Source organism: Rhea americana, unplaced genomic scaffold, assembly GCF_003343005.1.
Source record: "Rhea americana isolate MKP2758 unplaced genomic scaffold, rheAme1 scaffold_15, whole genome shotgun sequence".
Taxonomy (NCBI): Eukaryota; Metazoa; Chordata; class Aves; order Rheiformes; family Rheidae; genus Rhea; species Rhea americana.
The window spans coordinates 2,658,405-2,679,989 of NW_028185594.1; the positions used below are offsets into that span (position 1 = coordinate 2,658,405).

The following is a 21,585-nucleotide window of genomic DNA, read 5'->3' on the forward strand; positions in this document are numbered from 1 at the left end:
AATTAAAAAAAAAAACTCCCCTCCCTTTTTCTACTTAACACTTTACCAGAACTGCCACCTATAACACCCCCATATGTGTGTGCATGTGTGTGTGCGCGTATGTGGCGGGGASGGTAACAGGATTACTCAGAACACTTTGTTACACATTGATTTTTCTTTGAAAAAGTACGTCACTATAACCTTCTACAAAATGGGTACGTTTATTCTGCAAACAAGGTGAGGGAGTCAAGTTATTTTTTTGGTCCAATAAGCTGTAACAGCTTTAACTCGTTCGTCATATAACACTGTAACGCTTTAAMCCACCACTTAAAGTTCAGATTATGCAGCCTATGAAGGGGAGGATCTTGACCTGACRTAGAGAATCAGGTCGCTGAGTTACAACAACTGCACCTACAAGTTCAATCTACAAGGAGCCACCACACACCCACTCCATGCACTGTGACATGCTTCACAAGATTAAACCTCTAAAGGACCTTCATGCAAAAGTCRCATAAAACTAAGATTTGTTTCAGAAAGACCAGAAGAGAGCTCAAAGCAGCATCAATAGCCTCCATCTCTGCAACAGCAGGAGAGAGGAACCATGTAAGAGTGCTCATCTGAGAGCCTTTAAAGGCAGCAAATTACACCTGCTGCATGGGACAAGGATGCCAAACGTTACTGCCTTCACAGAGCAAGACAAACTGAAGCCTGAGTGGTACCAAAAGGATTTTCCGCTCATCCTCGCTGGTCTCAGCCTTCGTATGCGTGCGACTGGCCTGGGGGCTGACGGACGTCTCATAGGTGGGTACCATCGGTGAACCCGACCGATCCAGCGACAAGTTGGTGATGCTGGCTGATCTGGAGTGCAAGAGAGAAGGATTGAAGTATAAGCATTCATCGCACGGTGCTTACCCAGAGCAGGCTGTGACTTTACAGCATGATACAAAGGAACGTAAGCCTATGACACAGTTAGCACAGAGGAACAGACCTGTTGCTTAAAGTCACTTTCCTTCCCCAGTCAAAGTAGGAGAAGAAAAGAAGGAAAGAACCCTAGAAAGCAAATTTATTACTCTGGAACATTGAAGTTAAAGGAACTTTTTTTTTGTAAAGCTCTTTGTAGGAAGGAGTTAGAGATAAATTTAGGCACACCAATTCATATACATCTGCTTTGGAATGGACTGGGGATAAGATGCTAGGTAATTTGAAGCTCCAGCAGTTTAGATGCAAGAAAAATGCCAGCAAAGGCAACTAATGCCAGGATCTCTGTAACACAGCACCGAGACTCTTCTTCCACATGACCCACTGAAAATCCCTTCTCTTCAGCTCTGAAATATATTGCTGACAGTTCACAGTATAAAGAAGTTTGAGCACAAGTTCCCCAGGGTGGCTAAACTGTCTGCTAGAGCTGGAGGTCAGTCCAGCTGGTGACTTTTTTTCTTGTCCTGCGATATGGAGCATCCCCCTGACCTCAGTCCAGCTGTGAGGAAATACAGGCTGTGTACTCCAGTACAAACAAACCATCATTTTGCAATAATCACTGCAAAGTTACAAACAGCTTCCATAAATCATCCGCTACAATATTCCACCGCTAAATTAAACCTCTGAGAAAAGCAATTTCTTTTCACCACCCAGCAGCTCCAAAACAGGCAGTGTAAGCTACTAATGGTAACAGTGCTGTGAGGAGTGAAGAAGGAAAAAGTTTGTCTATAGCAACAGTAAAGCTCAAAATGCCAATGCTGTACAGAGGCCTGAAACAGTCTCAAATTGAGAAACTGTTGCTGGCTTGTAATTTTTGAAATGAAACTCAGCCAGTCACCAAGCTCTGTGAAGCTAAGAGATTCTCTGATTTTTCCACATGAATTCTCCATGGATGATGGGGCTGTGCGTAGGTAAGAAATAGCTAATACTAGCCATGCTAATTCAGCTTCTGTACTGCCAGAAAGTAGGCCCAGAAGGCATAGCAGGCCCAAATCACTGATTTTTCTTTGTTTCTTGAGCAACAGTACTGAGTTGAAAAAAGGTTCTGCTTAAATCCTTTTTAGTCATTTATGCAAAATCAAAGGCAACTATGTTGATTCTACACCTACATACAGTTCAGTGTGATTAGCAAGATGTCATAGGCAGGCATTAGAGGCAAAAACTTGACCAGTGTTCTGCTCCTGTACAGACAGTCTTAAATTACAGAAAATCAGAACTGATAAATCCGTCTGACAGGGCTACGCAGCTTAACACAGCATTCTTGTGTAGAAGCTAAGACTAACACTAAAGCCAATCATTAAAAGCACGTCCTAGTTGTTTCACAAGAGCTACATTAACCTCTAGCTGTAAGCAGCAGGGAGTTTTGCTTCATGTAAGAGGGCACTAAGCAAGAGTTAGAACAGTTGAGCCCTGTTTCATATCTGTGTTCTTAACACTGCTAGTTACTTTGGGGACTTGATTGTATTTATTTGGTCTAAAAAAACAAGAGGGGGGATTTTTGTAATGAAAACCTCCACCTTTCAGAAGAACCTGCAGAACAGAGCTCTGAATCCTTCTGCTTGCAATGTTAGACTGATATGCTGTTTTTATCTCCTGCTCCCATAAATAATCAGTCTGAAAAATAACAGTACACATATCCCTCACCCACAGAAAAAGCAAATATTAAATAATTTGAACTACTTCAATCTAGATTTGCCCAACCTGCGTCTTTCAGTAGATTTCCTCCAGAAAGAGGCATGATCAAGCTTCCTTGAAACACCTACAGCTGCTTTGAGAAGATCTGAGGGCTAGCATTGCTTAGCCCTGAGAATGAATTCTGTGACACCAGCCTTCAAAAAGCCAATATCTTTGTTTCCACATCCTCAGGATTTGGCAGAGGTAGGTTACATGTCTTCATTACTTTTCAAATGTGAGTCCAGATGCTAAGGTTAGGCCATGAACAGCCAGGGAGAGTTAAATGTTAACCTGAACAAGCCATCTGGGCCTGCCAGAACCAGATCAGAACCCTCCTGCTATAGCACCTATCAGTAAACAGYAAAGGCCTAAGATAAGCAACATCAATTCAAACATGAAGCAGAAGAGTATCCTCAAGGTCTCAGATGTCTCTTGACATCACTGCAGTTATTTAGCATTGAACTCTGGACTCCTTGTCATGTTTGCCCAGCACTGATTTTTAGTATTACTTTACTCACCAGTATTTTCACTCCCCCCAGTGAGCTCTTTGCCTCTTGCTGTACAGTGTGCATCTCCTCCTCATTGTCCTCATCTCGCAAAAGATAAAGCCTTGAAGCAGCCCTTCACAAAGCAGCCTTCACAAAGCTTCACTTAGAGCCTTCACAAGTGGCCAAGGATATGCTCCTCATATTCTTGCCTYGTTTTTATTTTCCTAATTTAACCATAATGGAAGTATACAGCCAGAACCATAGCAGAAGCACTGTGAAGTGGAAATTATTTGTTCTTCCAGTCCCAGACCATTTAATGGGACTAAACCTCAGCATTCACAAGTTACACTAAGCTCTCACGCACACTTCCAAGTTCATTCCAGCACCTCTGCATAAAGACTTACGATGAGATTTGAGCTTCAGGAAGTCTGGTAACTTAAATAAGATAATATGTAATGGAAGAGCAGTGGGGAACAGACAGAACAGAGGAAAAAAAAAAAAAGAAGTAATCCAGTCCAACCGGCAACAGCTGCTCTGGAAGACAGTTCATGTAGCACTGTTGCAACCTTCAACATTTAGGACAAATATTGAGTAGGAAGTCCAAAAAAACATGTATTTTATCTCATGGCAGCATAGAGAGAACCTACTTACCAGATTTCAACTACAAGATATCACAAACTTTTAGATACTACTCTGGCTGATCCTACAAAATCTGGAGTGAATCCAGTTTATCCAAGACAACCACTTTCATGAGCCCTGGCTGCATACAAGTGTTCCAATGGAAGAATSAAAGCCACACAAGCCTGCAACAGCTAGGAGAGATCACTCTCCTCCTCTGCTCCTTCATGACCTTCTTAATCTTTGGTTCCTATACCAGCACTATTTATGGTTCCTCTTCTTTTAGCTTCTCAGTTCTCTCCCTTTCTTGGGCACTTTCTTTCCCTTTCTGCCCCCTTCATAACCCAATTTTCACACTTGTCTTTTCAGCTACTGGTTTCATTACAACAAACATCTGGAATCAGATTAACCAATTAACATTACTGCATTTCAGCATCTCTTCACCACTACCGCTACCTGAATGACTCAGCAGTGAACTACAGGTTCCTCAAAAGTAGTAGCTTTATTAGTGTGAATGTGTACATAAATAATCTCTGATTACCACTACATATAGTCTGAAGGAGTCCTGTTTTAGGAAAAAGACAGCATGCTCAGCAAAAACAAGACTCAAAAAACAGGTTTCACTGAGTGCTAGAAGTGCATCCAGAACAGGAATTACATGGGTATGATTAGTTTACCTGTTCCTCGCCGGAGACTTCCCAGCATCCTCCTGGACAGACCCAAGTCGCGTTGACAAAGTAGTAGTTGAAGAGTCTGAGTGAATCAAACTGCAAGGAAAAGCTGTTTTAAAGCTAGTTTGAGAGTTGCCACATGAAACAGTATCAGAACAGCTGAAATAGACTTAATGGTAATATTACCTCTCATTTACACCCATGATAGTTAAATGAATGGAGGAACAAAAAAACGTTTCCCCGTATGCAGATCAATGATATTGGAAGGGGGAGAGCACTCAGGTCTCCTCCTTTTAGACTCGATCTTTGACCATGCAGCCTCTTCACCCTTATTATGTTATTCGACCTTCTCTTCCTCTTCCTCCAGACCCCCTCCTTACTTGCTGCTATTCTATGCTTTGGAGGCAGAAGCATTCCCTCCATTCCCTCATCCTGCTTGTAGATCTTTGCTCTACAAGGAAAGCTATCTATAGYTATCGCTGAACAGCTTTTACCAAGACAGTCTCACGAGCTTTTGGAATTATTTAACTTTATTGCTACCACCTTTGCCCTCCTTTCCCTCTRCCCCAGGATGAAGGAGTAGAGATTTGTGTATATCTAAAATACAAACTCCTACTGGCAAAACTGTATTAAGCAAGTGACCCCTCACAATGCTCCAAGAGATACAGCTGCACTGGCTATGCTCTAGGATGTAGAAATATTAGCACAATAAATGCTCTTCATGAGAAGATACACTCAGTACACTCAGCCTGAGTAGCTGTATTTGCCCACAGTGTATCACTCCCTTCACTTTTAAAGGACATAGCCCTCCAAGTTCATTAAAGCAGGAGGCCATGCCTCCATGTTCCAAGTGTTCAAAGAAAAGAGTAGTATGGGACAAGTAAACACGGCATCACTGCCACAAAAGCTTTTATCATTGCTTTTTTGCAGCATGTGACAGGAGGAGAGGCAAGAGTTGTCTCAAATGCATTATTTTGGGAAGAAACTCAACTCAAGTTGTACGTAACATTCTTCTGAAGCAAGCTGTTTCTCACACAGAAACCACAAATAAAAACACACTGCTTTCATAAAGTTGTGGGTTTCCACTTTCTGCTGTGGGATAATTTAAATTGCATGTCTTGAGTTTGTATCTCTGAAGGCCAACCAGCAATTTACCAAATCCAGTACTAAGAAAGCACTGTAGTTCATTGCGAGGCTTTGCATTTTAACAGCAAGAGGCATTGAAGATATATTTAATTCCCCAAAAGCAACAATAAACTACCTAATCTCAGTCTCTCTCTCTCACACACAGGAAACATATACAGTCCATGTATAGTCAGTGCATCTCCCAACAAGGTTTGGCATTTTAATATAGCAAGAGTTATCAACATTTCAAGAAYAGGTATGTTTCCCCAGTGCTATAAAGCGACCCAAAATAAAGATGCAAGTACTTTCTGTACTTGCTCATGTCTAAGAGCTGTTGTATTGCCATCAAAGATATTAATAACAGATCATAAGCAGAATTAAGGCTGTCTTCTATTATTTTGTATATCTAAAGAGAAGCACTTCACATACACATACTCATCCCCTAATGCAAAATTTGGTAGTATTTATCTCAAGTATTTCAATATACTGCTTCAGATAGCCATGACATTAAAGCAGATGTAGTTTCCTTCATTACATAAAAAATTGATTATTTCATTGCTTCCATGTAGTAGCATCATACTCTGATGAGCAAAGGGCAAAGCAAAAGTCCGAGTATTTGCTGAAGATGACCTTTGAGGTTTTTCCTTTAATGCTATCAGAAACACTAAAGAAAGATTTACTGAAAAAGGCACACAGGTCACTCTGACACTGCCCTTTGCTTAAAAAAGGCTGATTCATCAAGACCTTTTTGGTAGTTTTATACTTACCTGTAATTCTGTTTTTAGGGAATTTGGCACAAAGAATACATCTGATTGTTTCTTCTCTCTCACATTAAGTTAAGTCACAGAACTTAGGATTTAACTTGTGTGCTACCTGAGCAGAAGTACAGTGATCTTTTCTGAACTTTCCAGAAGTAAAGATCTACCCCCATCCAAGAGCAAAGGAAGAACTCTATTTTGAAAGGAGATCAGAAAACCCTCACTAGCTGCCCCTTCTATCCCAATTCAGTTGAAGCAGGTGGTGACTTCCACTATCCTTCTCTTATTTGCCTACAAAGCATCTCTTGTATTCTCTTGCCCAACCCAAAACTCAACAGGTAAAAAAATGAGTGTCACACTGACTTCTCTCTTGATTTATGAGCTGTTAGAAGGTTTGATTCTTATTTTTAACTCTGAAGCCAGAAGTCTGCTCTGTCAGTAGTATTCATCCAGCAATCCAATAAGAATGAACTGCAAGTACTTTAAAGTTTCACTAGAAAATTTTCCTCCTTTCAACTTGAACAGAATATTAGAAGCAAGCACAGGATTTTTTTTTTTTTTTTTTTTTTTTTTTTTCGGCATACATACTTCAAGTTTACTAGACGGAAAGCACCAGCATTTGCATAAGCAGGCAACAGCCTGAAAACAGTAATATTCCAGAGCTCAACATGAAGTCATTCACATTACCTTTGCCAGGTTAGATCCTCCTCCAAAAAGATGTTGCGGCTAGCTTTCCGGCTCCCGACYGGTGTGCGTGGCTCACCAGGATCCAGTACTGATACTGAACATGCAGAATCTGACAGAGCATTCAAGTCTTCTCCAATGGAGTTACTATCTGCGGAGTGTGCATAGCTTAAGGCTATTTTGCGGCAGTAAGTGCAGGCTCGGAGATCCCCTATGGAAAAGGGAAGTAGAGAATGTAAGCAAACAGGAACAAATAGTACTCCGTTCCTGCAGGATCAGAGGTGTGTGGCAGTGGGAAAAGAAGGATTTCCTGCTTTGAAAACTTCTTTGCATGTTTAAGTCTAGTTCTCTTAATCCCTTAAAGGGCAGAGCCTCAGATAATTATACACACGGGCAATTTGTTCAAGTCAAATGATGCAAAACGTATGATCAGCAGAGGCAAGTCTGGTCAGAAAGAGACAGAACACATTGAAATCATGGTATGACAACAGCCAGTCAGACATGATCTACCAGCTGATGTCTGGAAATCATTACCTCAAGAGATGTCCACAGTTTGGTAATTAGTATCAGAAGGAGTTTCTCACACCCTCATTAGAGCATGTGGCTCATTATATATTAAAAATWCTATTAAGTGCAGCTTTTACTTGGACACACATTTTGTGGTGGACATCCTTGTTACATAGGGGCCATATTTGGTCATCAAGGATATGGTGGTACAAACATCTGGACGTGGCATAAGCCACCACTACGCATGGGAGAACTACTAGAAGAAGCTCCAATCATTCTTTGTTCTTATTTCTAATCCTYGCAGAAATCTGCACAGTACTTAGCAGGCAGATACCAGAAGCAGTACCAGAAGCAGTAGTCAAAATAGAGCTGAACACACAGAGAATGCGCAGCTACTTCTCAGCAGACAAGCCCTACCTGTGTAGCCCATGAATTTTCCAGGGATTTCCTGATTGCAGCATCGACTACAGAAGATCTGCCCACAGAGTCGACAGTGGTGCCTCCGCCGGAAGGTGGTGAATTTCTCACTGCAGTCATAGCACTCTTTGCATTGGCTATCAGGCATCCAGTACTGCTTCAAGTCACTGTCCTACAACGAAAGGCAGGCAAAGAAATACTTCTCTGTAAATATGAAAGTATGTTTAGATTCATCATTGCTTTGTAGACTGTGTGCAGGAAAAAGGTAATTTTGTGCATGTCTGCGTGTGTGCATGTCTGTGTCTGTGTGTATAAACACACGTGCACATAAAGGACTTTGTGTGGCATTACAAAAATCCAGAAGGTTAGGAGAGTTCTCAACTGTGGGATTAAGTCAGATAAAAACTATCATGAGCTGTAGAAAAGGGCCAATAAGTAGCAAAAGTACAAAGCATTGATTGTTCTTGCTTTTCTCTTTTGCCTCTAGCACATAACAGGCCCTAGCACAGTCTTAAAAAAAAAAAAAAAAAAAAAAAATTCAATGAAGTTAAGGTGTCTGGGATATCAGACGTTATCAGCGCATGCAGACCATTTCAACAACTAACACTGGAATGTACCTTAAAAGGATTAGAGAGACATGTAATAAAGTATCTTAGAAATGTTTTGTTAAATGGCCAAACTCTTTAAAATCCAGTAAACAGTGATAAAAGCCTGTCTCAGGCTGATGTAGTTTCAGAACTACAGGTTAACTGCTATGTGAAGAAAACTGAAACAAACATTCAACAGAAAATGTTATATACTTATTTATAGCATGGATGCAGCTACAGGAGGTTTCACCCTGCTTAAGGCTTGAAAACAAAGAAGTAAAACTTCCATTTTGTGTTTTAGCCATAAACAGAGCAAGATAACTCTCTCAGTTGTGATTCTGAGCACATCAGCTACAAGCACCAAAGATGSAGACAACTGCTAGCAGTCACATGGTAGCTCTGACTGCAGATCATTCATTTGCTAGAATTCAGTTCTGTTAATGAGCCTTTTTAGAGGGACCGAATACACAGAGTTTTTCTTAGTAAGAAAAAGTACTGCAAGAGTCTTCTCAGAACAAAACAAGAAGAAAATAACTACAAAAAAGATCTGCACTCTGATTTTTAAGTAATGAAATCAAAGTACCCTGAAGTGGGATCTATTTTTCAGATGTTCACAAAGTAATGTTTGACAGAGCTGCTAGATCAATTYTGAGAACAAAACATCTATGAACAACCAGACAGCATTTCATACTGTCCGCACCCAAGAAAACTTGTATAGAAAGAGGCCAAAGAGGAGAGTCTGGACACTTTCAGCATGAATACTAAGTTCCAGGCAGGAAAAGACACAGTGGAAAGCCTTTGCCAAGGAACTGCTGCAAAGCAGCAGAGGCTGCTCATGAATGTTTTTTGCTGCGCCGCTGCAGGATGAGCCAAGTCTCTAGTTCTGCTGTCAGGAGAGCAGCTGTTCCAAGCAACAGTGCACAGCCTGCAGTGCCTCAGCCCACCATCTCTTCCATACTGCCTCCATGATGCTTGCACATGGCTGGATGTTTATGAATTCAGTCACTGCTGGGTTTACCTGTCTGTGCGTGTGCGTGTGTGTGTGTGTGTGTGTGTGTATTCTCATATGTGTGTGAGAATACACATACATACATGCACAGAGATATATCTGTATACACACACACACAGATATAGATGTATTTATATATATATACACACAGGTGTCCATATGTACCTCCCTATTTAGAGAGGAGCAAGAAGGCAGGAAACTGGCAATACCTTCAAAGGCTTGCCTTGCTCTAGTCAGCCAGCACTGTCATGACAAGCACAGCCTACAATGAAGGATCCCGAGCAGGAATCTGGCTCCCATTAGCAGCAGAGGTTGTTTAGAGCAGCTTAGAGTAGCACCTTCTAGGATCTGGCACGTTTTCTACAACAGTAAGGTGGTTTCTCGTAGAGTTAGACTGAGTTCACCATAGGAAGGACCTGTTTCCTGAAGTGACTCAAGCAAGAAATGGCCACAATCAGTGGCAGTGATGCACTGTGGTTTGTATACATGTTGACAGCTAATGCACTGCCTGCGGAGAAAGATCTAGATGTATTCCAGACTGCTGTGTCCCACCTGTTTGAGCACTTGCTTCTCTAATAACTTTGAAAATGTCTGAAAATCTACAGGGTCTTCAGAAGTTGCTACAGCTGAAGTATTAGTAGAAGCCATATCAATGCCCTGCTCACCACAATGACAGGCTTRATTTTCACTCTCAAACATCATCTCCATCAAAGCTAAGTTACTCTCACAATCAGAGTAGCACTGGAAACCAAGTAAGTTTATCCAAAGCCTACCTGTAAAAGCTGTCAAAAAGCTTTTTCCTTTTCATCTGGTTTAATTAAATGTACATTTGCCTCTTCATCTCTTGTTCCTAGACACAGCTTTTTATATTGTGACTTCTGAATAGTTGTGGCTTCCTTTCTCAGCTAGATCCTCCTCTTAGCAGCACAGTCCCACATAACAGAGGGAAGTGGAAGCAACAAGTCAACAGCAACCACTGGACCCTTACCCAGTTGAATCAAAACTGGTTAACAGGACAAGTCTTTCAGACAAATACTGCTAGCTGTTTCCTACCACAGTAAGCAGCGGATTTAATTCATCCTCTGAATTCTCATTGCTATTTATCACTGTCAGATTGTTTCATATGATTGTACTCAGGCCTTCAAGGAAGAAAACAGTCACATAATACTAGATTAGGTAATAAAGAAAGAGGAGGGAGTAAAAAAATGAGAACATAATTAACGATGAAGATGCAGCTGAGGGAATGCCAGTAAACATTCAATTCTGGATACGTTGGCCTACAAACCCYTCAGAAGCAGTACCTGGCTTTTCCCCTCCATGATTTCTTTGAGGCGCTTTAAGACAGTGCTGAGACTTCTCAGCTGAACTGCTGTGCGAGGATCATGACCTCCAAGGGGCGGTTCCACTTTCCTTCGATTGTCTGGAAGAGAAAGGAAAGCAGTAATCATTTCTTTCATGAAACACCAGCGTTTATATTGTAACACAACACCCCATTAGAGAGAAACATTTGCAAGAGCACACAGTTCACAAGTTAGTGTGTGTTTCATTTCTTGTCCTTGCACCCCCTCCCCCTTCCTCACAGGGGGCTTCTGATGCCAGATAGCTCGCTTTGAATGACATTTTAAATAGCATTCTCTATAAGTGTTAATAAGAATTGAGTTCAACTCTCTGAGAATGAAAATATGCTTTAAAGAAAATAAGTGATTTTCAACATATGCTATAAACCTTATAATAGTCTTTTAAAAAGCAGTGACGTTTCACTTTAGAATGCCCTTTAGGATATTAATACTCAAAAAAAAACCAACAATATTTACAGTCATTCTAGGACTGATATAAGTCAATGCCTCAACTTGAACCAATTTACAAACGACTACAGTATGTCTCAGAACTCCATAGCTTAGTTTCTATTAAAAGCAGTAACTCAGAATAAATTGTACCCAGCAATCCACATATATATATTTTTCATAAAAGAAAGAAAAAGCTGTTGAAAACCTGTACAGGCATCCTTATTTAACTACATCAAAAGATAAAGATACTTCTGGAGAAAAACATGACACAGTTAATTCAATTTCTATAAAATGCTAGATCACTTTGAATCATTGCTATGTAGAGTTACAAATAGGGCACTTCTCTCCAGAAAGACTCACAAGCACAGTTCTTCATCTACTGAACATTTAAACATTTTCAGAGTCACTTTTTTACATTAACAACTTTTCTGAATAGTTTAAAGTTTCTTACCAGCTTCGCTGCTCTCCATCTGACTAGCATTTTATTTTCATTCCCCTAGTACAGGAAGAACAGACATGGCTGCTTTTTGTTTACTGTTTTAGATATCACTGATGTCAGCAGGACTGCTGACAGCACCAGCAGAAGCATATTAACTGTTGCAGTGCACTAGGCTGTTCCTTTGTGTGCAGAAGATGGTCAAGAGATCAATACCTTTAGAGTAACATGATTAAACTCTGGCATTCCATGACTCTTCTTCAGGTTCTCAGCAGATATTTTTAGTTAATCAGTCCACATGCAGCTACTTAATGACCTCTGTGCAGCAAAGAATCCAAAACAGGAGGAGATGATTTTAAAGAGATGCCAGAGTGCTTAGACCCGGTTCTTCCGTTAGCCATCAGCAATACACTTAAAAATCAAACAACTATACTTTTGGACAGTACCGGGTTGAATATTTTAGAGTGATTAATGTGACTTTAAGATTTCAAGAAATCACTAACAATACCACAGAAAACATTATCTCCTACTTGCTTCTATCACATTTGTGCTGCACTTACCTTCTAGTCTCTCCTGCTACAATTTTTCTAGAGTAACCCTGTTTCCAGGAGYGTTGCTTTCAGCTCAGGAAACTACTACCAGGCCTTTCTGACTAACTAGGTATAAATCTTATCAGGCAAGCGATTCCTAAGTATGAGTGCACACAGCATTAAGGATATGCCACAGCTAACTCCACTCTGGTTCTTTTGTTAGTTAAAGGCTCCTTTTGACATTATGTTGTGCCAAAAACAGATGTGATCTACATTAAGAAAAGCATATCATCAGTAATAGGAGCACACAGCTAAGGTGTTTATACTGGAGAAGCTAACTAATTCTCAGTTTAAGATTTGGTCAGCTCTTTTTCCTCACAATCATGAGATTTCTCTCTTTCTGGGAGGAAACATACTGTATAGGAAGAACATAAAAAGTTCCTGCAATACAGGAGAGACTATGTCTAAAATATATTCCTTAACATAAGCTTGGCACACAGGCTTGCATCCTTTCTTAACTCTTGCTACTGATACAAAGTCAATTACTATAACTACAACAGTCATTTTCTTAGCTAATGCATACATGCTTTACAGATATTTATGCTTTCTTTTAATTGTCAGTATTGCCATATTTCACCATTAAATCTGCAAAATCATCTTCCCTTCCACAAACACTGAAACTGTAACAGTAAATTTCTTCTTGTTTTCCACACAGTATCATCCCAATGGCAATCAACTACATTTAAAAGATTATCTTCTTTTGATCTGATCCCAAGAAGTTTCACCATACTTGCACATCTATGTAACAGCAAGTCTTTCCAGTCTTCCTGAAGCAGCACATTCTGTGTTCAGGATCCACTACTGAATTATTCCAGTAGCCTTCATATGCTACTCAGAAAAAAACAAAACAAAACAAAAAAAGAAATATATATACAAAAAATTAGTTTTTAAAATAAAAGCAGCAAGGTGAGGCCAGTAAGTATGCCAACCAGATCAGCTCCACAAACTTCTGCTTGTCATTATCCAACCAGCACAAAAACAACYGCAGCAAGCAAAGACAGCTTTAGGCTGTTGATGTGTAGGGTCCTCACACTTTCAGCCCACAACTCAACTACACTTTTGTCCTTTTCTTCTTCCATTGCCAAAAGCCCCCACATAACAGCCATTTTTACTTGCACTATTTTGCATTTGAACAACTAAATCCAGCTGCATCTAAAGCTCTCAATGTAAATCATCAACACGAGCATGGAACATCATTTTCTCTTGACTACCAATTTACACAACAATCATGTTTTTCCATCTATGCCTTTCCTGTCTGCATGTTCACTTAACACCGCCTCAACAGGCCCAACAAACCCCATCTAGATTTCCAGTTTGGCTTTCTTCTAACCTACTTATCCTTCTTGGGCTTATGAGCTCCTACAACTCCAGAACGTTATCCTGAGATTTCGGCATTAACCCTTATCCTTGGCCAAATCTCAAATCCTCTGACACACCATATGTTTTTCCTCCTTTATACTATACTCCCCACATGAACTACACTCACTGGAAAGTAAGCTGAAATACAATCCCAAATATGATTGATTACTCACTACAAATGCTCTTCTGAGTTTAGGCCATGGAAAGATTGGCTCAGTAAGTCATGAAATTCTGCTGCATCCTCCATTACTGAATCACAAATGTATCATTCCAAAATTTTTCACAACTCCAAACACTTCACAATGAAAGCCAAGAACTATTTCATTGCAACTGTGATTGTAACTGAGTTTTGGTTTACAGGAACAGAGCTGCCCAAACACTAACAGCAGACTTAGAAGGGAGAGCCTTCAAACCCTTKCAACCATAAGCAAATACCTCTGCTAGGGATTCCACAGTTTTGCTAGTGCAAGTACAACATGAACTGCTTTCTAGTCCTTCACTGCTAAGGCATGCGATCTCACATTCAAGTCCACTGTGACAGACCAAACTTACTGACATACAAAGTACATGACATGCATGAAAAGTATGAAAGTGGTCCTTAACTTCATTTTATCATACACATTTTTATTTTAAGGCCTTTTTCAGTGGAAAAAAAAATGCTCTGCTAATAGGTCACATTCCTTAAGCTTCCTAATAACCACCATCTTCTTTTCTCAGGCACTCCCCWGTATGATCACTGCTGTTTCCTTATTCCTACTATGCCCCTTGCCATTCCCCATTATTGCCTCTCTGCTATGATCCTCTAGCCCTAATAGGATTATCCTGCATAGCTGCATAAAAAAACAAGTGCTTTTACAACCAAATACTCACTCTCCAACTGATCAGCATTTCTAGTTCTCCTTAAAGTGGATTTGCAAACTGTGACATTATCACAGTAACCAGAGTATTCTGCACCCTGAAAGYAATCTGCTGACTGTACACATGGGTGGTATGAACACGCAGTCTAGTATAATCAGCTGGGCCACCATCTTTGTAAAAGATATTCCAGCCATCCAGCATCCTACTGCAGTACATGCGGATGCAGCAGCTTACCCAAGGAGTAGCACGCAGAAGCCAATGCAGAATCTCAGCACTGATTCTGCTGCTGCATAGGCCACAAAGCATCTCTGACCTAAGCCCAGCATCTTCTCCTATTTACACAAGGGATAACATGAAGTTTAAAAGAACCTATTGTAATGTTTTGGTTCAAGCAGTCCTGAAGGAAGCATTCACCTGGACAAGTACACAGTTGATGCCAGACAATTTCTTGTACAAGAAATACCGCTCCTTTGTATGTTGTGCTTGGAGTTATCAGACAACACAGGCTCTGAGCAACTAGAACATCTGCTGTACAGACAGCACAGGCTAATGATCAGACAAGGGGTTAGGGTTAGCATCCTCAGAAGCAGCTTCTTTCTGTCATTGTTTAGATGCACTAAGAACCTTACTCCAAAACATTTATTTTTTCATTTCACCTTGCTTAAACTTTGCATGCTATTTAAACTCAATAAGGCTGAGGAGACCTTTGAAATTTGTGAAGGACTTGGGCATTTTCTTGCCTATGCTGTCAGAAAGAAGGAGCATCTCTTATGAGTAGAGGCCAAATCCAGAAAGACATTTAAGGATCTGCGGATACAAGGCTGCAAGAAACCCCAACTAGATTAGACATACCACTGTCACTAAACAGAGTGGGAGGTTACTAATTTATGTGCTTACATAAATCATATCACTTCTTTTCATGCTTTGAAATCTGAGCAAATAAAAACACTTGAGACGAGTTACAAATAAGTTTGTGATCAYTACAGAGAGAATAATTTTTGAAGTTATTTGTGCAATTCAGCATCTGCTACACTGGTAGAAGTAAAATTCTCTTCTGCTCAGTGTTCAGATATCCTCAAAACTGTACTTTCAGTTTTTTTCTTCTTTTAAGGTAAAAGAAAGCAAAAAGAAAGCACAAAAACAGATTTTCTGAAACTCACTCAAAAAAAAAAAAAAGCCTGCTTTTTGGAGAGGGAAGATGCAAGGATTTTCCCCTCTACAAATACAGGTGATTTTTACTTGCATTACCGAGAGTTCATGTTTGTCACAGCACTGAGGTTATTAGCAGATTTGGAGAAAATATTTGACAGTCAGACCACTTGCTACATACATAGCAACATCAATTAGCACCCAACAGAAATCTCTTCAGAAAGCCAGCAAGTCCTGCACCATCTAACTTTACTTTTTTCCACACTGATTCATCATCATGTTTTTCTGAGCATACTTCAGTTGAAACACAAGGACATAAATGGATGGCCTTAAAAGGAGCTGAAATAATGCAGCAAGAGCTCCTACCACTCCTTAGACCAAGTTTCACCTCTCCAGCTGCTTCCTTTCAGTAGAAATCAAATCTCAAGATTATTTCTACTTTCTGACTACTAAACAATCTACCTCGTCTAAAGGTTTCTAACCTGCAATCCACAGATAATTTCTAAGGGTTTTATAAGAGGTGACTAAGAATGAAGTAAGGTAACACATTCTTGGCAAATCAGCCTGGAGCACACTTCTGTACTTCGGGCACTTGAGAAAAAAGCCTTGCAACATTAATTGCTTTGTTGTGACAGATACAACTGAATAKCATAAACAGTACTAGAAGGCAAGGAAGAAAAAGATGAATGTGTCCAACTGAGACAGCATGCAAGTAAATTTAAAGGATGAAAATGCCAGTTATCTCTACTGGACTTCTGCTTGCATATAAAGACACTTTTCTGAAAAAAAATCATATAAATTAACAACTTTTAAGACATAATTTGACAGTAGGTGCTATATGCTTGGAAACATTGTTTTCCACAGGACTTTTACTCAGTTGAACAGTTTGCTCTGAACTACCACAAACTGCCAGCAGCACTCAGCAGCTATCAACAAGGACCCCTGCAATCTACTCACCAGCTTTTCTCATCTTTCATAAAGCCATTATACAGTTACACTTTTGAAATTATTAAATTCCTAGTCCAGCAAATGGAGATTCAATATAGCCTCTGGCAACAATTTCAAGGTTATAAAGAAAATGGTTTAGATACAAGTATTCAATGTCCCCCAAAACAGTTACAGGCAAAAGACTGCACCTAAATTTTCGTTCCACGACACAGACCTCAACCACCAAACAAAGAGCTTTAAAGTTGTTTTCAGCATGCAGCTGTTAAGAAATTGAAGTTCCTTACGACAACATAGAAATTTTGAGCATCAGGAGTCAAGTGACTTTACAATGTTGGAGTTTGACAGCTCCTTCATGCCAAACTGTTTTGTAATTGAAACAGCAGAGACACCAACAAGAGTGTCCCGCTGGAACATGGAGGGTGATGGAGTAGATATGCTTCCAAGGCTGAAGTGTAACTTCACTAACAGAAGCAGTGTAGCCTGATACCAAGTTCTGCTACCAATCTACATGGTCAATGAAATTTTTGTTCAATTCCTTCCACTGCACTTMTGAGCATCCCAAATTTGCTGGTATAATATTCTTTTGTAGCATAAGGAGSTGAAGTTACCTAGAGTTGCAGATGATCTTCTTTGTAGCTCACCGGTTAGCTGCTTTTTGTAAGGAACCGGGGACCTCAGAGACTGAGCCCTTGTGGGATGCTGAGGACTGGACCAGCCACCACTCAGTGCTTGTGGATCACTCTGCCCTGTCTCTCCTCTCTCCACCGAGGATGAAAGCCTACCATCATCTGGAGTNAAAAAAAAAAAAAAAAGGCAAGAAATAACTGTTTAGACACAATAGAGAAAACCAGAAGCACATACAAAACTAAGGGGAAAAGAAAACCTCTCATAAATAGCTCATTTGGCTTGTGATTATGCATAGCGAAAGTCAGATACAGATCCAAGCTTCTAGTCTGACAAGTGACATATGAAACATGAAAACAGGTCAGTACATAGAACTTGTGTGTCAAGGCACAGGCCATTTCAGAAGTATGCCCAATGTGAAAAGAGTTTATAAAATAAATAAATAAATGTTGGTAAGTGTACATAATTCTTGCTTTGTGGAATAGCTACACTTGATAATCAACTTCTGCCCTCAGAAAAGATTTTCAGCTACATTAGAATCCTGGTTTTCAATGTATTGGGGTTATATTAAAGTTACTGTAGCCTTTACTAAACTATCCTTTTCAGTCAGAGGATCGAGTATAGGCAGGCTGTTCTCACTCATTTCAGTAACATGCTCATTCCATGTGCCATTTTTCTATTCTTCCAACACAATACTTCGCTGACTTCAGCTCTGCTTGTCCGTGATAAATAAGTTAATCCAGTATTGACCAAATTTAATGTTACTTTCAAAAAATTAATAATGGCAAGCCATACTCTACTGTACAAACTAACAGCAGTCATACCAAATAACTATTTTCATCCTGTACARAAAGAGCCTGAACAGATAAGTTTGCTTATACAAAAAGCTATCTTACCCCTTTCTCCCTAGCCCAAACACTGCAGAACTATGCTTAGCCAAGATCTGGACAAAGAATAGACTAAACAAAAGCAGCTGACCATTTTGCCATCTCCAGCCATGAGATAYGCAGGTTTTGTATGAAACCAGTTTTCATTCACCCTTCCATGCAATACTCTGCTATGAAACAAAAACCAAATATATTGCTCTTTAAGAGCTCACCTATTGAGAGTCTAAGTGTTTCATGATACATGGAGCACAAAGGCCAACATCAGGCAGTACYTTTTTTGCATACAAGAATTCAACCACACTTCAGACCTCTTGATTGGGAGTATCTACAGCAATGCAAATTCAAGAAGCATTTTTTATAAATGCACTGCTTTCTTACAGCTCAGCTTCCACCCAGATGAAGGTATAAGATGCACAGGAGGATGAGYAGAGGAAGTCTGGTATAAGAACTTATATTAAAAAGACAGGCACACATCTTACTTATGAAGGCTACTCCTGCTCTTAGCCCTGAAAGTTTCAGGCAGGTAAGGAACACTGGCATTTCCAGAGGCTGAGTAATACCATCTGCTAGCTGCCTTGTCTCAATCCTTCACTGGCAGCCATAGGTTTTTAGCTACAAAACGCTGGCTATCTTCTCTCATGGCAAAGCTCTACTACATCATCCAAAAGCAAGATATAACCTCCCTTACAAGAGACTGATTCAACATCTACTTAGCCAACAGTCTGAAATTATGCTCTTGCCATTTTCACAGGTGTTTTTACGCATTTATTTGGCAGCAGAGATCATCAACAAAACAGACAGTGCACACAATACAGACACACACACACACTTACCCTTGCTGAAACGAAAGAGGTTTACAAAAGAGCTATAGGCTGATTTAAAAGGAGGCTCATCCTGGTCAGGAGTCAGGGGCTTGAAGTGTGTGAGATGAGATGGACTGCTGGGAGAATGAGGTAGATCACTGGTAGCTTCCAGTGTCGGAGATCTTTTGTCATCTGCGGCCATTTCACGTGCCCTGGGGGAAAGAAAAATAAATCAGCATGAAAACCCAACACATATTATACCTAGGGTGATAAAGCAGAACACTTTCAGAGGTGTCTCAGCAGCTACTGACAGGGACACCCACTTCATYTACTGCAAGCATCTGCTGTTAGCACAGGTCAGATAGAGGACTTCAGCTCCTCTGAGTCTGGCTATCTAGTGAATGGCAAGGGATCAAAGTCTCCACAGAGAGCAATTTAGAGTTGTTAACTAAACATCCAGAGTAACTAGAATAAAAAACTGCTACTACACAATCTGACAAGACATTTTGGTTGCTGTTTTATTGGAACCAACTCTCACTTGAAATTTTTAAACGGAGACTCTGCATGTGTGTATGTATAGTACCAAGAAGTTTTCACTTAAGCTTAAGAGAACAGCTGTCARTGCTGTGACCTCTGCAGCCCTTGCAACAAGAAAACAGAAGACAGGCATGCTTCAGCAGCCAGAAGGACAAGATTTGCCATTTGGCCAGATTAACTTGCGAACAAGAAGCAGAATGAATGGTAAGTAAAAGCAGGACGGAAAAGTYAAGTTTGGTAGTACACTGCTTCCTYTCCCTCCACAGTACAATACAGCGCCTAGTGCTTGCATAGACAAGTCACCAGGTCAGCAATACAAGCTGTGGTTTATCTGTTGCTATATCTAACGGTTTGAAACTTCCTTGTTTTCAAGAGTGGCTATATTAAGGAAAAAAAAACATCCTATACTTGTTGGCCTGACTTGCCATGTACCAAAGCCTTCACATGGCCAAGAGTCATACCTTTGCACCTCCCACATACTTTTTTTAACCTCAATTGCATACACCTGATTACTTCCACCTTTCTATCACCCACCCCACCTTACAAAGCTTTTATTTCTGTCCTCCCAAACTCAGGTACCACCTTCATCTTAGTTTAACCAAGACTTAGTGAAATGTTTGACAGAGCAGGAATAAAAGGAGCTGCTGGAACATGTGACTGAGGGCTGAACCCTTTTACCACGCCAAGGAGCAAAAAATCCATACCAGTTCTGCTTCCTACTTAGCAACTCAGGCATGCTCCTTCATGAAACAACTATTCCCAATTCTGCAAATGCTTCCTAGAATCTATACCTATATTTTGCTAACTAGAAGTCCAAGTTCTGTGAAGCCAGGCACAAAAAAATCTGTATAGTCCAGAGAAAACCACATGGTTGGCAAGTGACTCACACCGAAAGTGCTAAGAAGCCACATGCAGCTCATACTGCAAGGTTTAACTACTCCTAAAAGGAAAGCACAAAAGAAGATATCTGCTTGTCAGTCGTATGACTTCTTGGTGTACTTTYGTTTGTTACTCTGTTTAATTAGCACTTTTAGCTCACAGTTTCTCTTGACAGTCACATAATCTTAAAAAAAATAGATAAACATCACTCATGAAGTTTTAAGAGAAACTTCTGTGAAGTTTTTTGCATAAGTTTTGAATTTTAGTCTGGAATGCTTCCCCATTTCTCTCTCCTGTAAGCCATGGTATTTTTTGCTTGTGTTGTGTCGAAGTGTCATACATTTCTGCAATAGTATTCAAGCAAGAAACACAGATATGAACACACTTAGACACCAGAGTTCATGAAAAATGCCTTCAAGAGCACATCTTCAGGTAAATTTATGATTGTTTCTTTGATACTTGAGGCAACTGATAATTTACTATCTAGATCTCTCATTTGCATTGTTCAGTTTGGGGTTCTGTCCTCAATTTGAGCAGTTCAAAATGTCAGAAGCATAACTGCAACATTTACTAGTCTTTCTTCAATACCACACACACATTTACTCCCTAAATGTTGCATAGAGTATAAAGCTGTGCTCCCTCATGCACCACCACATTAAAAACACCATTATGAAGTCAACCAGAAGTTTTGCAGGAAACCAAGTTCACCTCTCAGCAACTCACTACAGCCTGTCAAGAAAAGAAAACAAGGAAGTCTTTGAACTTGTAAACGTCACATATGTAACTCCAAAAAATAATCTTTAGCTTCAGGAGGGGAGTAAAAAAAAAAAAAAAAAAGAAAGAAAGAAAAGAAAAAGGTTTCTGTGACAGCAGAACTAGTCTAGCTAAAACAGAGAGGAAAGAAGAGTGTTGTATGTGGAAAACATGACAGGGAAATAGCCGCTTGTCTGTACGCTGAGGTAAATTAAGGCAGCGAGGAGCACTTCTCAGTCGGCAGGCACCAAAACAGACYGCGCTCTCCTCGGGATCTTCACCAAACACCCGCAGGCGCAATCCTCTCCCACCGGTAAAACAGGTACGGGCACCCACGCGCGCCCCGCGGCCCCGCGCACAGGCACCTCAGGGCCGGGAGGCGGGGGGGAGGCAGCCCAGCAGCGCCAGCTCCACAGGCAGCGGCGGCGCCGTCCGCGGGCCGGGCGGGCCCCGCGGGCAGATCGCGCCCCCGCGGGGGCC

The 21,585-nt window shown here is 40.5% G+C and overlaps 1 protein-coding gene across 7 annotated transcripts in view; it reads right to left on the reverse strand.

Moving 5' to 3' along the window:
• Positions 1-19,163, reverse strand: part of PIKFYVE (phosphoinositide kinase, FYVE-type zinc finger containing) — a 65,299-nt gene extending 46,136 nt beyond the window's left edge. For 5 of the 7 annotated variants that reach the window (XR_014895134.1, XR_014895133.1, XM_085299341.1 and 2 more), the window contains exons 1-7: positions 18,967-19,145; positions 17,231-17,410; positions 10,797-10,915; positions 7,900-8,071; positions 6,979-7,186; positions 4,415-4,504; positions 699-837 (exon numbers count right to left, since the gene is read on the reverse strand). Coding sequence is in view for 5 of the 7 variants with exons in the window: in XM_085299341.1 (XP_085155467.1) it covers positions 699-837; positions 4,415-4,504; positions 6,979-7,186; positions 7,900-8,071; positions 10,797-10,915; positions 17,231-17,410; positions 18,967-19,138 (1,080 nt within the window). In the remaining 2 variants the exon portion in view is untranslated. Of the gene's footprint in view, positions 1-698; positions 838-4,414; positions 4,505-6,978; positions 7,187-7,899; positions 8,072-10,796; positions 10,916-11,733; positions 12,813-17,230; positions 17,411-18,966 lie in introns of those variants that run through there. The other 2 variants (XM_085299343.1, XM_085299342.1) reach the window with 2 other exon arrangements.
• Positions 19,164-21,585: the final 2,422 nt, after the last annotated feature.